Source organism: Brassica rapa, chromosome A03 (assembly GCF_000309985.2).
Source record: "Brassica rapa cultivar Chiifu-401-42 chromosome A03, CAAS_Brap_v3.01, whole genome shotgun sequence".
In the NCBI taxonomy this organism is placed as follows: domain Eukaryota; kingdom Viridiplantae; phylum Streptophyta; class Magnoliopsida; order Brassicales; family Brassicaceae; genus Brassica; species Brassica rapa.
The window spans coordinates 3,112,025-3,127,184 of record NC_024797.2 but is presented as its reverse complement, the minus strand read 5'-3'; the positions used below and the strand labels follow the sequence as shown (position 1 = coordinate 3,127,184).

Sequence of the window (15,160 nt, the reverse complement as noted above, 5' to 3'; positions counted from 1 at the left end):
CTTATATTTGATGATATTAAAAGCTTTTCGTGACCAATTCGTTTGAGGATTCTTGCAATCGAATAACGTTTCTTGTATTTGTACTTTGGCGGGTAAAAGTTATAATTTTTTTAATAACAACAAAGATAGAAGTGACAAATACCAAGTGTGATCATATCCTAAACCAGACCAGTAATCACACTAAACATGATTTATCCAGAGTTAAGTATCAAGTTTAGGCCGTAGAAGAGTTCTTGGTTTAGGATATGATCACACTTGGTACTTGTCACTTCTAGAACTAAAATACTTTAACTCTGCAACTCTTCTAAAGTACCGTGTTACAATGAAATAAGAAAGTGAATTTCCATTTAACTAAATGATTAAAAAGCACAAAACTACTAGATTGGGCCTTCGAACTCAGATTGCAGTGCTATCTAAACATAAACCTACAACTGGACTACCAAATCTTTCATCTCTTTTTTGGTAATGAGTCATTATTTTTTTCAAATATGAAATTTTCACTTATTTACAATCAAAGAATATTTGGCTAGAAGTGTAAGAAATATTATATTATGGGCAAATTTTGTAGTTAAAAGTAAACTTAAGAGTCTCTAAGGCAACCGGAGTCTCTCTTTCCTCTCTTCAACAAAAAATTTAAAGCCCAGTAAGCCCTAATAAAGACCTCTCTCTCTCTCTCTCTTTTCTTCGTTGGCTCTCTCATTCTCTAGCTCTCACTCTCTCTTCTCTTCGCTGATTTGATCCCGTACGACCGAAAAAATGTCTGTGCGAGTTCTAAACCCTAATGCGGAGGTGCTCAACAAAACGGCGGCGCTTCACATGACAATCAACGCCGCCAAGGGTTTGCAGGATGTGCTCAAGTCCAATCTCGGTCCTAAGGGCACCATCAAGATGTATTCTCTCTCTTTCGATCTATTTTCTTTACTGTTCACAATCTTCACTTTCCAGATGTTTACTCTCTGATCTGTTGTAGGCTTGTTGGTGGGTCGGGAGATATTAAGCTAACCAAGGATGGGAACACGTTGTTGAAGGAAATGGTTAGTGAGTCTGAGATCTATTAGAATCTAGCTTTGTTTTGCTTTTTTAGCAGTGAAGGGTACTCAAAAGCCTGTGACTTTATGTTCTTTCAGTATTAAGATTCTGGAGATGTGCTTGTTTAAGCTTTACCTCAGAGGATTGGGTTTGAAATTGGATGTACGCTTTGGTTCAGAGAGTTAAGCATATGATTTGATTGATTACATGTAGACTTGTCTCTGCGGGATGGATTAGGTTTGGAAAGAAATGAACTTTAGTGTTGTTTTCATGTTCAGTGTAGGTTTCTGTTAGCTAGAAGTTTTTTTTTTTTTCAGCATTGTGATTGAGAAGAAGTGGAACGTATTGTTTTTTTTTAAAGTTATCTTGATTTGATGATGCTTACATGCTCCACTTCCTTACTGTTGCAGCAAATTCAGAATCCGACAGCTATTATGATTGCAAGGACTGCTGTTGCACAGGATGACATAAGTGGTGATGGTACTACTTCCACTGTCATCTTCATTGGTGAGCTCATGAAGCAGTCTGAACGCTGCATTGATGAAGGTGAGTTGCTGTGTTAGATGAAACTACGTGCCTTATCTACTTTAGTTTATTGATTAGCTTGCTAGTTCTATGCTTGTTTTAGGTTCTTGCTTTTCTGATCTGACACTTTTTGTTTTCTCAATCAGTATGTGTAAGTTTAACACATAGATGTGTACCAGTGATTGATCATTAGGGACTTTAATTTGCTAATTTTTGTTTAAATTGAATCCAGTGGTGTCTGTATAAACTGTTGTCAAATAATTAAGGTGTGTACATGTATCAGGAATGCATCCACGTGTCTTAGTTGATGGTTTTGAGATTGCTAAGAGAGCTACTCTTCAATTCCTCGACAACTTCAAGACTCCTGTGGTTATGGGTGATGAACCTGATAAAGAGATCCTAAAAATGGTCGCGAGAACAACACTTAGGACAAAGGTAGTCTTGATTTTATGATTTCTCTTTTTTTTTTTTTTCATTTCGGTTCTTCTTTTTCCCCCTAACCTCGATTTACTCTTGTGTAGCTTTACGAAGGCTTGGCTGACCAACTGACTGACATTGTCGTTAATTCAGTAAGTTCATCTATCTCTGTTAAAATCTGATTAATGCTATTCGTTTTTCTTTTCCACACCGATGAGGGATTATCTATCCAAGCTAGTTTGAGTAATTATCTCTTTTCCATGCATAACAGGTTCTCTGTATCCGAAAGCCTGAGGAAGGCATTGATCTGTTTATGGTGGAGATAATGCACATGCGCCACAAATTCGATGTTGACACACGATTGGTATGCCTTTAACGTAACATTGTTCACTCGAAATGCTTTCATAGTTTTGGAATTTTTAAATACTTGCTTGTATTGAATCATACGTTTTTGCTGGTTATCCTTAAATGCTTTCATAGTTTTGGACATGTTACAATACAAGTACCATATTGTTTCATTCCTGATTCAGGTCGAGGGACTTGTTCTAGATCATGGTTCGAGACACCCTGATATGAAACGACGCGCAGAGAACTGCCACATCCTAACTTGCAATGTGTCCCTGGAGTATGAGAAGAGGTGTGTAATATAATCATATGGTCAAGAGCCTAGATGTTGCTGGTGATGTAGACTAATATTTCTGTTTATCTTTCAGTGAAATTAATGCAGGGTTTTTCTACTCTAATGCGGAGCAGAGGGAAGCCATGGTTACTGCCGAGAGGAAATCTGTTGATGAAAGAGTTCAGAAGATTATCGATCTGAAGAACAAGGTGAGACTGAGACCATTTATCAGAGCCTTATTTTGAAATTCTGTAAAAAAATAATACTTAATTTCTTCCTTGTGCAGGTGTGTGCTGGTAATGACAACAACTTTGTTATCATCAACCAAAAGGGTATTGACCCACCTTCGTTGGATCTTCTTGCTAGAGAAGGGGTAAGCTATATCTACTTTTGTAATTTCTTGCATCCTTGCTAAGGTTACAAACTGTTGAAATTTGTTTTAGTCTGATGCTTAGAAATAATAAGAAAGATTCTACCGAAGAATGCTCTTAGAGACTGTTGAATCTAATTACTATTCTTCATTTTTCCAGATTATTGCTCTTAGAAGAGCCAAGAGGAGGAACATGGAACGTTTAGTTTTGGCCTGTGGTGGAGAAGCTGTGAATTCTGTTGACGAGCTGACCCCTGAGTCGCTGGGATGGGCTGGACTCGTCTATGAGCACGTTCTTGGAGAGGAAAAGTACACCTTCGTGGAGCAAGTGAAGAACCCTAACTCGTGTACCATCCTCATCAAAGGTATTAGGCCAACTGCTATCTTTCCATTAAGTTTTGAAAGTTTATTTATTCTTGCATTCCCTTTAGTTATCCTTCATGATTTGTAGGGCCAAATGACCACACCATTGCTCAAATTAAGGATGCGGTTCGTGATGGTCTACGATCGGTCAAAAACACCATAGAAGACGAGTGTGTTGTGCTAGTAAGTAACCTGACTATCTCTTGATATGTTTTGTGACTTCTTGATTGGATTGACACTAAAGTAAGCTTTTAGCGTTATATTTATGGGCGGTTGCATCTTTATATAGGGAGCAGGAGCTTTTGAAGTTGCAGCAAGGCAACACTTACTCAATGAAGTCAAGAAAACCGTTCAAGGGGTAAATTTTAGTATTATTACACATACTCCATTGTTTTCATATTTATTCTAGATCATTAATACTATCATTCAACGTTGCAGCGTGCCCAACTTGGGGTTGAAGCTTTTGCTAATGCACTTCTCGTGGTGCCTAAGACACTTGCCGAAAACGCAGGTCTTGACACCCAAGACGTGATCATTTCTCTAACGGTATTGCATTCATCTCTTATCATCTTCCGCAAAAACCGAAATCAATTGCTGAAAGAACATAGATTTGATTGCTCATTGTGATGCGCTTTATGCAGAGCGAGCATGACAAAGGAAACGTTGTGGGATTGAACATTGAGGACGGTGAACCAATTGACCCGCAGCTCGCTGGTATCTTCGACAATTACTCGGTGAAACGCCAGCTTATCAACTCAGGGTACGTTGGAACCAAACCAGCTAATTTTAATAAAGTTGTGGGGGTTTGGTTAAAGGCATTACAATGTATTTGTTTGTGTTGCAGGCCAGTGATTGCCTCACAGTTGCTTTTGGTGGATGAAGTGATCCGTGCAGGAAGAAATATGAGGAAGCCTACTTGAAGTCCTTTGCTTGTAACTTGCTTTCTTCGTTCTAAACATCTCAAGCTTTTGTATTTTTGTTTCTGAAAGTTGTGTGAAACCTTTGTTTTAGTTATGAGAAACATCTTTGAATCTGATTTTTGCAAAACTGAGAAAAAAATGGAGACACAAAACAGAATGTATATATATCTTCATATACTGAAGAAACCACTACTGTAGATAATTAATTGGTCCAAAATAAAATAATTAAATACGTAATGACAAGACATAAGTCACACAACAGAAGGATGGTTTAACTACGCTGATGAAGAAGACTAGGCCACAGTATACTAGAGTATATGATAAAGAAGACTAGGCCACAGTATACTAAGGGTATGGAAGAAAAGTAACGACGGGACAACCATTGGAGCTTCCTAACATTTCACTACCATGATTTAACCACTCTGATGAAGAAGAAGATGGACAATGGGTAGCTAAGTGTGTGGCCTGTGGTGGACGACACACTCTAGCTATTATGGAAGGAAGTTGGATCAAGAGGAAACAGAATAACCATGTTAGAAGACTAGAGAGAAGCATTATGTTATAGAAAAAAGGGGAACAAAAGAATTTTGTTAAGCTTATGATACATACTCCCATGAATGATGGATTGATGAATCTAATATGAAGAGGAAGGACTATTATATGTAATTTTATTATGATAATAGAAAATAGGTGGTGAAAGAGAAAACAAAGAAAAAAAGGACAATATTGCAGACAATTTTAGTTACTTCTTGTTGTTTTATTGAATCTCGTGTTTATTTTTGGTTTTGAGGTTTTTCAACAACCTTTGACAAGATGAGGAACACAAATGGGGAAGATGTACTTTGATTTTCTTGCTTGTCTTTGTCTTGGTCTCACCCATGAGAAGCATCCACTTCCTCTCTTCTTGTTCTTCTTCATTTCTCCATCTTCACTCATCTCTTGATACTCTTCTTCTACTTCTTTACTCATCTCTTGTTTCTCTTCTTCTCCTTCTTCTTTACTCTTGTCTTGCTTCTCTTTTTCTTTCTCTTCCAACTTCAAATCCTTGAAAAGCCAAATTACTCATCAGTATCTTGACAACTAGACTTAGATTTATTATCTTGGAATACGTTGGACCTACATTTCCAAAGTTTTAGATCTCTTGGAAATAACTTTAGTTTCAGGTCCAAAGTGTAAATAGTTGTATAAACATAAAACAAATTATCTTTTATCAAGAGTAAAAGTAAATGTGCATCGCTTAAACAATCTCTTTTTTTTTATGTAAACCAAGCAAATTTCTAATTTCCACTCTATGGTGTCGCAACTTCTTGAACCTTTTGCATTAGTTTAATCATATAAGAAGATTAATGTCAAAAAAGGATTAGGTGAAACTTAGAACTAATCGATTTCGAATAAAACAAGATCATCATCTTTTTAGATATCTTTATAGTAATTAGTGCTTTGACGAGTTACAAAACATATATACCATGTTACACTAAGTCTATGATAAATGTGCAGATACCTGAATGCATCATGCATGCACACATATATGTTATATATATGGATAATGTATAAAGAATGTTGATGGAAATAGGCACGTGAGTTGGACAAAGAATCTTGAAATGGGGTCTAATAAAAGATTTTCATGAAAAAGTGAAATTATTTGATTATACGTTTTTTTTGTGTGTTTCTCTGATTGATACTCATGCGCACTATGTTTTGTATATTATGAAAAAAATCTTAGATCTTAACATGAATCAGATTCATATGTATGGAACATTAAAGTAGAAAGAGGTTTATCATTGTCTCTTTCTATCAATGAAACATTGGTACAATTATTTGTTTGGTGCATCTCTTATCTTATCTTGCAAAAGAATCTAGTTGTTGATGCACGAGCAATTCAAAAAGTTTATCAATTATTATTTGCCGTTATCTTTTTTATGGACCTTATGCATGGTAGATAATTTTAGGACATACTATATACTATATACGGATTAAAATACCTCTTGTTGACCTTCCAATTTGAGATTGAAATCTACTGGTGAATCATTAGTTTCCACGTGTCGTTTCAGAGACCGTTCCATGATCGGGGGCGTCTTTGCCGGACTAGGGCTACCGGAGCTAAGCTCCACCGACGTACTCTGTATACCCACATCTCGTTTCAGTCCCATAACTTTCTTTTCTGCAGAAAACACCCCAAATATTCCTTTTTATTATGGAAAAAAACTTCAAGAAAACAACAAATAGAGACATATTTAAAGCTTTGATCAAAAAAAAAAAAGAAAAGAAAGAGACATATTTAAAGCCAAATCACCTCGAACAAGAACAGGATCAGGAACGTAAAGATCCTCGTGAATGACTCTAACGTTAGCATCATTATTGGGTTTATTTTGACCGATATTTGTCAATGGATTGGGATTAGGGTAGTGAAGAGGAGCAGACATAGTGGTGGCCAAGTTTCTGAAAGATCTTGAACTTAATGTTCTAGAAGATAAACACTCCATTGGAACTTCTCCAGACAATGGATTGCAGATATATTTCTCTGCTTCGTTCCACTTTGAATTTAACGCAAACCCTTCTTGTGTTAACCATTCTCTGTTATTGAACATTGCCTTTGCTTGTAACGCTGCACGCCAAAAAAATATGACACAAAGTTGAACATTCCTCCTTTGTTTAGTTTGTTCTTATCATGTAAAAAACTTACCCTTGAGTGCATTGGTGAAGGAATATGTTGATGGATCAATCTCTTCTGTAAATAAAAATTTTGAACATTTTCAGAATATATAATTCATGATTATATTAAGATAGAGAAACAGAGTGGTAAAGTTATAGGCACCTTTGAGGGTGTAGCCAGGAGATGAGGCAGTACTAGAGATGTTGTTAAAGTTTGTTCTAGTAGAAGAAGACTTGTGATGATGATCTTCTCGGAAGCTTCCAACGTATGAAGCAGAAAACCTTCTAGAAGTCTGTTTGTCTCGGATTAATCGAGCTCTTCGATCCCATTCTCTTAGGTTCATAAACTCAGGCTCATCTCCACGCAGAGCCATTGGAAACGAAATGTTTCTTTTTGAAAGAGCAAAAACTAATGAGCTTTAAGGAGGGAGGATGAAGCAATCAGGCAGCACCTATAAAATGATTTTTTTTTGTTCTGAAAATGAATTATTTGAGCCAGTCTTTTTATAAAAGTCGTATTGGATATTAATTTTTTAAATACTTTTCATGTCTCTTTACAGATTGTATATATATATATATATAAAAACTGGTATACAGAGAGATACATATGAGAGGTTGTTAATCATATTGACTGCTCGCCTGTATTTTTAAAAGTCTTGCAATATAGCATTTTGTTTTTTCTTGGGTGTAATCCATTTATAGGAATCAAACTCAGTTGGCATTTTCTGTTTTTTTGTAGTATTTTTTATTTACTTTAAATATGGTCTTTCCTTTTCAATATTTTGAATTCACTTTCTTTTAAAAAAACATTTTTCAGTTTGCTTTTAATATCTCACATATATATACGTGTGTGTGTGTGCCATGATCAATTTTATACTGGATAAATGATTAAATTAATTCTTAATGACTGTCACCAAATGCAAAAGTAAATAAATGAAATATAAGATATTGGAATTGTTGTGGTTCTAAACATATTGGTATTTTTTCTGGCTATGTAATGTTCTCGTAAGTTCCTTGTTCTTCTCAATAAAATTATTAGATGATCGAAAAAAAAAACATATTGGTGTTTGCTGTTTTCATTAATTTTAGCTCGTCGTAACAACTCTGATTTTTAAGTGGCAGTAGTATCACTGGTACACGCTATTTGTGAGTTGAAAAAATTGGCACAGGTTTTGGAATGGTGGATATATGATTTATTATGAGTGGTTAATAACCACATGCCATTTCACCTAATATAATAGTGTTCACATCAAATGAAATGTTGAAAGCATGATAGTAAATAAAACATTTTTAATAATTTGATAGAAAACGACTTATTATTCACTTTAGTTGGTTAATACATTAAAATGAAAAGTAGTGGAAACTAGTCTACCAGACCGTTCCGATATGCTCTTAAGATTCTACCATCTTTTACGTAATTTAGTATCCCATTTCAGATGAGTTTCTTATAAAACGGTTCATTAACAATCTATAAGAAGAGACTTCTTCTTTTCCTTTTGACAGTATTATGTGTACAAAGTAGTGAAGTGCTAATACATATATAGTACTCCCATATATGTGTGTGTGTGAAAACAATGAAAGTTTAAGACTGGACCAACGAAAAATGTTGTTGGCCAACGTTTGAAATTGAGAGGGATGGACCAAAGGAGCGATGGTGGCACATGTTGAGGGGGTTGGCAGAATGTGAAGATTGGATAGGGTGATGGAGTTATTAACATAATATGGGTGTATGTGTATATATATAGATTATAGAGTGCAGTTGTTTTCAATAACATGGTCTTCTTTTGTTTGGTTATGGTGAGGCAAAATAATTTGATGTGAGATCAAGTGGCCTCAAAATGAAGAGAATCTATAAAGAGTGGTTTGTGGTCATACACATATCAATATATTCATGTCCATGTGAATGTCACCTTCATCATCGGTGTACATGTGACGAAGATGACTAACTATCAACTAGTCATGTATTCTTAGAACAAGTGAGTCTCTTCAATCATGAATGTATGACCAATGTATCCAAATTAATTGAACTTTCATGTATTTTTTATATATATTTTGATCACATGCTAATGACTTTGGACATAGGAGTGCTTAGGATAATAAGATGATCACTGGAAACGTATTGAGTTGAAATTGATCGAAACTATTTACGATTAGTTGCTCTATTTCATTAAACAAATTCAAAGCATAGCCAAATATAAACTCAGAGCTGATATGTAGATAAATCCGTGGTTGCTAATTCTAAAAATTTAGGTTTTAAGGAATATACAAACCGACTGAGTAAAGCTATTCGGTCTGGACCGGTTAAGCAACTTAAAAGAAGCGGGCTACAACAGAAAGCTAGAAACTAATGATTGAGGTGGGAGCAGAAGAGGCATGCAAATGTAGGCATCACTTATGACAGGTGAAATATGAAAAAATAATTCTTTAATATATAATCTTTGTCTTTTCTTTTTCTTCTTGCAGTTTTTTATAATTATTTTTGTATTTTCTTTTGTCTATTTTGTTGTTCATCTGTTAAAACTTTTACCCACAAAATTCAAATTTGAGCAGATTCTTTTTTTTTTCAGAGAGCAGATTCTTTCTTTTTAGTGTTTTGCACAGCAGTTTCTCTTTTTTTTCCCGCCGATACTTACGAACCACTTTTTCAATGTGATAAAACTAGATTCATCGCAGGTTAGTACATATTCATGTGAAAATTTATTTGTTTGACCCCTTTTATAAGAGTTTCAGACAAATTGTGGATGATAGGATATTTATAGGCTAAGTAAAAATTAAAAGCAGATTTTTTTTTTTGTTAAAAAGTACTACTTTACTTGTATTTTGTTTAAAAGTATTTAAAATTGGTGGAATTCATATCTTAAAATTTGTGATCGCGTATGAGCTGGGAAACTAATGGACAAATGAACTAGTAAGTTTAATTTGTGTGAGATTAGACTATGACTATGAGTAATCTGGGAAACCAATGGGCCAATAAAACAGTAGTTTCTTCAGCTTACTTGTAAGGCCCGGTTCTGACTATATACATGAACAAAAATAAACAAAAGTTTTTGTTTGTCTTAAAATTCCATGTAAGATTGTATCTCTAAAAAGAGATTTCACACAGAAAGTCCTATAGTAGTTAATAACTAGAGAGAAATATCTTCAATTCCTATAGTTAATAACTAGAGAGAAATATCTTCAATTCTGTAACAGATGTATTTATATATCAATACTTATATGTGAGGTGTCCACTACTTCCAAGATATCGGATGCTTCATAAAACAGAAACTAATCACCCTACTATAAAGTCTCTAAACAATGATTAGTTAACCAAACTTTTTATAACAAAGACGAAACTAGTACTTCATGCGTTGAACCGTACTGTGTTTTTAATCGCGGACACAATCTTTGATTAATCCAAGGCAAAGATACGGCCTAATGATATTTAAATCATGTTCAAGTTCACTGTTACATCTACTCAATAATTTGTGTGCAAAAAACTATCAATAAGAAAATTAATCACATCAGCATTAGTCAGGGGGCAAGATAAACAAGTTGTCTGGATTATGCCAAACAGTAAGCATGCAGTCACGCTATTGTCACGTGTTGTTGGCTCTACATCATATCCTTCGCTACCTTTTTTGATTTACATTTCTCGATTATATTTTTTATTGTTTAATAACACAAGTATTTTGAACGGGTGTACAAGTGGTTTTTACAGAAACAGAAAGTTATTTCAAGTGGATTGGGAAACGAGGGAACATCATGAACTTGGGAGAAACAATTTCATGACTTGTCTCTGTTCAGTTATTTTTTGCTTCAAAATATTGCCTCTTTTGGTCGGCCAAAAGCATTACATTATTGATAAGTCCTAGTAACTTACTGGTATTAAAGTTTATTTAACATTTTACCAAAAAAAAAAAAAACTTACTGGTATTAAAATGTGTCTTCTGAATTAACTGTCTTCTGAAAATTCAAACTGATGTTTTTTTACTTCTTGCAAGGACTACATCAAAATATATATGGGCATAACATCTAGTTGAGATATGTCCACCAAATTTTGACTGTCTATTAAAACTAAATACAATTACTTCCGTATATCATAAAGTTCGGTTTTGAAAAGTACATATGAAAAATAGAACTAGTGTATGGTGACCACTGAATAAATAGTTCCCCGTATATTATGCTCTGGTATATTGAAATGGAATTAATTAAATTGGCAGCAAAAGAAACATGTCTAATACATTAAAATCATTAAGTTGTATGGTTCAGAACTGGAGACTTTGTAGCAAGGCCAGGTTCAACTTATGCTTGATTGCATGGTGGAACACGAGAAAAGACACGTGGTATTGTGTTTTACATGCACTTAGTTTGATAGCCGTATTAGTCTGGTTCAATTGACAAGACTAATGAGCCCAAGTTCCAATTTTGTTGGGTTTGATGAAGTCATTAGTATATATTTATCCGTTTTTATTTAAGTTTATTTTAGGATTTTCGCGTATATAATTTGTTTTACCAATCATATTAGTGCACTTTTAAATTTATACACCATATTCAAATCTCTCTAGTTAGTAGAAATAATTTAATAGGATTAAAACTGATATTTTGTTTGATCATCTGCATTAAATACAGTTATTTAAAAAATATAATCATATATATATTTTATCTCATATTTAATAGGATCATTTTTGGTTTTATATAGTGAATGCCAATATATTTTATAGTTAGTAATTTGTATTGCATTTTGGGTGATTGATGTGTATATATATAATATTAACTGAAAAATGTAACCATGCATGCATTGCACCAAGTTCCCTCTATATATATACACCTCCACAAGTGAATTCTCCTTCAAATCAGTTCTCATCTATCCAAAGCGCTTTCTTCTATATCAGTCTAAAATTACCAAAAAACAATATTGCGTTTTCGCTTACTTCTTAAAAAGATAGAAACAGGTCTCATTACCTACGACAACTGTTCACCCATTGTTATATCAAATTGTGTCAGATTATGGAAACAAAGAGGGTCATGATGAGCTCAGAGAGATCAAAGCAGAAGAAGAGATCAATATGTAGAAGATTGGGGAAGCATATTAAAGAACAGAAGGGAAGGATTTACATCATCAGAAGATGTGTGGTCATGCTCCTTTGCTGGCATGATTGATCGGAAATAAAAGTTTTCGAACCGTGCCAGGTTCAAATGTATGTATGCACGTACCACACGTTGAGTATGTGTGCATGTGGGTTACTAAATGAGGGAAGAGTGGTGTTAGAGGTAGGGTGAAAACCGGTTTGCTTGGTTTAATTTTGTGAGTTCTACCGAATTGTATATATAGTGACCTCAACCGTTTCGTTGGTTGTTTTTAAACTAATATTTACATTATGCAATGGCTTATATATTGATTCATCAATATTAAAGTACTATATCGTATTCTATAATGTGATATCAGATTGTCTAGAGATGTAAAATATCAATATGATAGATTTGGATTCGAGACCACTAGTACAACCATCACTGTTGATTATAAAACTACTAGTTATGAAAATGAGATCCGACCATAGGTGTGTCAAGAAATTAAAAGAGTAATATTTTCTTTTAATGTCTATGATGATTCTCGAGTACCATGTATCGGTTTGTTTTTAACCTCGTCCATGTCCCTCTTTCTTATAAATTTGTCAAAAACTTCAAATTATTTTGGATGCAGTAAGCCATTTGAATGAGTGACTGGAATCCAGTTTACGGCAAGGAAACTTTTCGTGTGCGACAATCAAAATAATTGTCTCGCGTCACAATTACACTTTTTAGGTCAAATATTAAACTTGAACAACTTGGTACCAGCTAGCTCATCTCCCAACTGATACCACCTAGACCTAGTCATAACCAACAGTCTCCACGTTAGATTCGACATACCTCGTGAATTTTCAGCTCAACTTGTAGCTTCTCCCAAGGTCACCCAAAAATCGCAAGAAAACCTAATTTCTTTTTTTCAGGTTGATATTTTTAAGCGAATATTCAATATAACTCACGGTTTAGAATTCTAATTAATGCCATGTAGTTTTGATCCAAAACAAAGCCATGTAGAGGCGGCTTAGGAGGAGACAGGCAGTGCGCCACCCCGTACCAGCCCTAACCCGATGTCTCCCATATAATAAAAATTAAAGGTTCTGATTTTGTATATATATTTTTTGTACAAATTTAATCTATTTCAAACGAAATTGGATGTCTATTTTTTTTTCATCACAAACTTACAAAAATATTACTTATAACGTTTTTTTTTAGAAAAAATTAAAACCTAAATTTAGGAGTACAAAATTACTTTTGCCCTATGGCTCATCAAAATATTGAGCCGGTTCTGATGTCATGTAGTTCTTTAAGATATCTCAAATCGCATCGTTTCATTTAACGGGTATCGAAGGGTTTAACGTTTCCTTGGAGGTTTAAGTCTGATACGTCAATATAAATTGTTTATAGAAATGGTCCGTGGAGGCTACTCACATTAACATGCGTGTTTGCTTGCGATATTTTAAAATTCGAATGGTAGCCCAGTAATATTATTTGGGCTTCAAAACAATAGCCCAATAATATTTATTCTTTCTTGGGCTCGTCTTAAAATCGTAAACTTTTATTCCAATCACGAACGTATAAATGAAAATTTGACAACAAAATAATCAAGAACAAGAGTTTGGTAATAGAAACATGTCTAGAATACAAAGGGAATAAGAGCTTTGACATGCTTAGGGAAGTCATCAAACTTGGAAAGATACCATCTTCTCGTAGCATAGCTCCGACCAATGAGATAGAAAGTTGTTCCCATGGCGAAAGAAAACGAGTAAATGGTCTGAGAAACCATAAAGAAGCTCCAAAACACAATGATCTCGAACAGGTAATGAGGGCATATGACTGTATTAAACAGACCTCCTTTTGGTATCTTGTACACTTTCTTCCCACCTTCTTCGTTCCTCAGCTTAGCTAGAAGAACATGGTGATAGAGATTCCCAACGATTCCCACAACAAACATGACAACCCCGAGGAGTTTCAGATCGAAATGTGGCTCGGTTAGTCCAAGTGCGAAGCTCTGGCTGTATAGCATCAAGACCGTGGAGGAGAAGTAGCTGCTGGTTATGAGGAAAGCTGAGTCTACAGCCATCTCTCCGCTGTACTTGTGAATGAACATAACCTGTTCGATGAAATGCGTTAGAGAGAGGAAACTTTAAAATGATGAGTATAAACTGTTCGACGAAATGCCTGAGAGAGGGAGAGGGGTTTACCTCGAAGATTCTTTTGAGGAAATGGAGGGAAAGTGCGGATTTGAGGAGAAGGAATCTGAGGTCATCGGAAGGTAAGACGAAGAAGGACGCTGCGGCGGCTAGGAAGGCTGGTGTGTATAGCAAAAGCATTCCGATTCGGCTGGAGAAGCTGCCGAATCGGTGCTTTTGTGGTTGTGGTGATGCTGATGATGATGATGATGCGAATTTGGAGTATTTGAGATGGTTTCCTCTCACTTCAGACCAACCGATCTGCGCAAGAGCGGCTAAACCCACGACGCTCATAGTATTGAGCAACATCGACGGAGGTGGTGGATACACGAAACTTGTCGCCATGTCCATTTTTCTTTTGTTCTTTGTAAGAAGACGAAGCTGTTTCTGGAAATTGAATGATTAATGTCGTCTCGAACTTTCTTGTATTTATAGCGACAATTTTTTTATTATGTTTTAAATGATAAATATTCCCAAGGAGACACGGACACGTAACCAGATGCAATTATTCAGATATGGTATGATTTAGCTGTCGTTTTCTTTTGGTCAACTCTTTGATTTTATTTACGTAACAAACAAACGATCGTGGAAACATATAAAGTTGTGGGTGGTGGTAAGTCTTGACTTTGAATCCTTGTGTGAACACATCTCATCTACCGTGAGTATGTATCGTATCCATTTGTAGTTGCTTTTACAGCCTTCACGCTGTTTCGCGTAGCAACATATATAAACTTGCGTGTTATCCTATTGATCGGTCGGTAGTGTGCATACAGAAGTGCAAAATAATAATAACAATCAATATCAAAATTTGTAGTTCACACTTCAGAATAAAGTTAAAACGCCAATGTATGTATACCAATATCGAAATAATAAGTATGCTAAATGTAAATAATTTAATCCATCAAACGAAAAAAAAGCTAAAGAATTTGTAAGTATACTATATTTATCCTTTTTTTAACTACCTCCTATTTATCCTAAGATCAAACATAATCGATATTTGTAACAGTTGAGCAATGCATAGAATAATAAA

General features: G+C 34.9%; 4 protein-coding genes across 7 annotated transcripts; 2 read left to right on the top strand and 2 right to left on the bottom strand.

Moving 5' to 3' along the window:
* Nucleotides 1-626: 626 nt before the first annotated feature.
* On the top strand, nt 627-4,390 carry LOC103856179 (T-complex protein 1 subunit zeta 1). Its single transcript, XM_009133270.3, has 15 exons — nt 627-890; nt 971-1,034; nt 1,440-1,575; nt 1,838-1,989; nt 2,076-2,123; nt 2,243-2,335; nt 2,502-2,608; nt 2,685-2,799; nt 2,877-2,963; nt 3,121-3,325; nt 3,412-3,506; nt 3,613-3,681; nt 3,762-3,869; nt 3,965-4,083; nt 4,168-4,390. Exons 1-15 carry the CDS (start codon nt 757-759, stop codon nt 4,241-4,243), a joined length of 1,608 nt encoding a protein of 535 aa, XP_009131518.1. The 5' UTR covers nt 627-756; the 3' UTR covers nt 4,244-4,390.
* A 495-nt stretch (nt 4,391-4,885) lies between these two features.
* On the bottom strand, nt 4,886-7,506 carry LOC103856178. Of its 4 annotated transcripts, none has more exons than XM_009133268.3 (5): nt 7,059-7,429; nt 6,927-6,971; nt 6,537-6,848; nt 6,226-6,407; nt 4,886-5,287 (listed from the first exon to the last, which is right to left on the bottom strand). In XM_009133268.3, the coding sequence occupies exons 1-5, from the start codon at nt 7,267-7,269 to the stop codon at nt 5,039-5,041; spliced, it is 999 nt and encodes a 332-aa protein (XP_009131516.1). In that variant the 5' UTR covers nt 7,270-7,429; the 3' UTR covers nt 4,886-5,038. The 4 variants fall into 4 exon arrangements, with proteins under 4 accessions (XP_009131516.1, XP_009131517.1, XP_033143166.1 ...); XM_009133269.3 differs by having other exon boundaries at nt 6,226-6,404; nt 7,059-7,422; XM_033287275.1 differs by lacking the exon at nt 6,927-6,971 and having other exon boundaries at nt 6,226-6,404; nt 7,059-7,457.
* A 226-nt stretch (nt 7,507-7,732) lies between these two features.
* On the top strand, nt 7,733-13,711 carry LOC103856177. Its single transcript, XM_033287282.1, has one exon. The coding sequence runs from the start codon at nt 11,885-11,887 to the stop codon at nt 12,035-12,037; it is 153 nt and encodes a 50-aa protein (XP_033143173.1). The 5' UTR covers nt 7,733-11,884; the 3' UTR covers nt 12,038-13,711.
* On the bottom strand, nt 13,476-14,563 carry LOC103856176 (very-long-chain enoyl-CoA reductase). Its single transcript, XM_009133266.3, has 2 exons — nt 14,143-14,563; nt 13,476-14,051 (listed from the first exon to the last, which is right to left on the bottom strand). The coding sequence occupies exons 1-2, from the start codon at nt 14,479-14,481 to the stop codon at nt 13,575-13,577; spliced, it is 816 nt and encodes a 271-aa protein (XP_009131514.1). The 5' UTR covers nt 14,482-14,563; the 3' UTR covers nt 13,476-13,574.
* Nucleotides 14,564-15,160: the final 597 nt, after the last annotated feature.

Coding starts and splice junctions, on each gene's coding strand:
- LOC103856179 (XM_009133270.3), top strand. CDS start 757: ATGTCTGTGCGAGTTCTAAACCCTAATGCGGAGGTGCTCAACAAAACG. Junction 1,576..1,837: donor TGAACGCTGCATTGATGAAG/GTGAGTTGCTGT, acceptor TACATGTATCAG/GAATGCATCCACGTGTCTTA. Junction 2,964..3,120: donor ATCTTCTTGCTAGAGAAGGG/GTAAGCTATATC, acceptor TCATTTTTCCAG/ATTATTGCTCTTAGAAGAGC.
- LOC103856178 (XM_009133268.3), bottom strand. CDS start 7,269: ATGGCTCTGCGTGGAGATGAGCCTGAGTTTATGAACCTAAGAGAATGG. Junction 6,972..7,058: donor TCCTGGCTACACCCTCAAAG/GTGCCTATAACT, acceptor TTTTATTTACAG/AAGAGATTGATCCATCAACA. Junction 6,849..6,926: donor CTTCACCAATGCACTCAAGG/GTAAGTTTTTTA, acceptor TTTGGCGTGCAG/CGTTACAAGCAAAGGCAATG.
- LOC103856176 (XM_009133266.3), bottom strand. CDS start 14,481: ATGGACATGGCGACAAGTTTCGTGTATCCACCACCTCCGTCGATGTTG. Junction 14,052..14,142: donor TCCTCAAAAGAATCTTCGAG/GTAAACCCCTCT, acceptor TTCATCGAACAG/GTTATGTTCATTCACAAGTA.
- LOC103856177 (XM_033287282.1), top strand. CDS start 11,885: ATGGAAACAAAGAGGGTCATGATGAGCTCAGAGAGATCAAAGCAGAAG.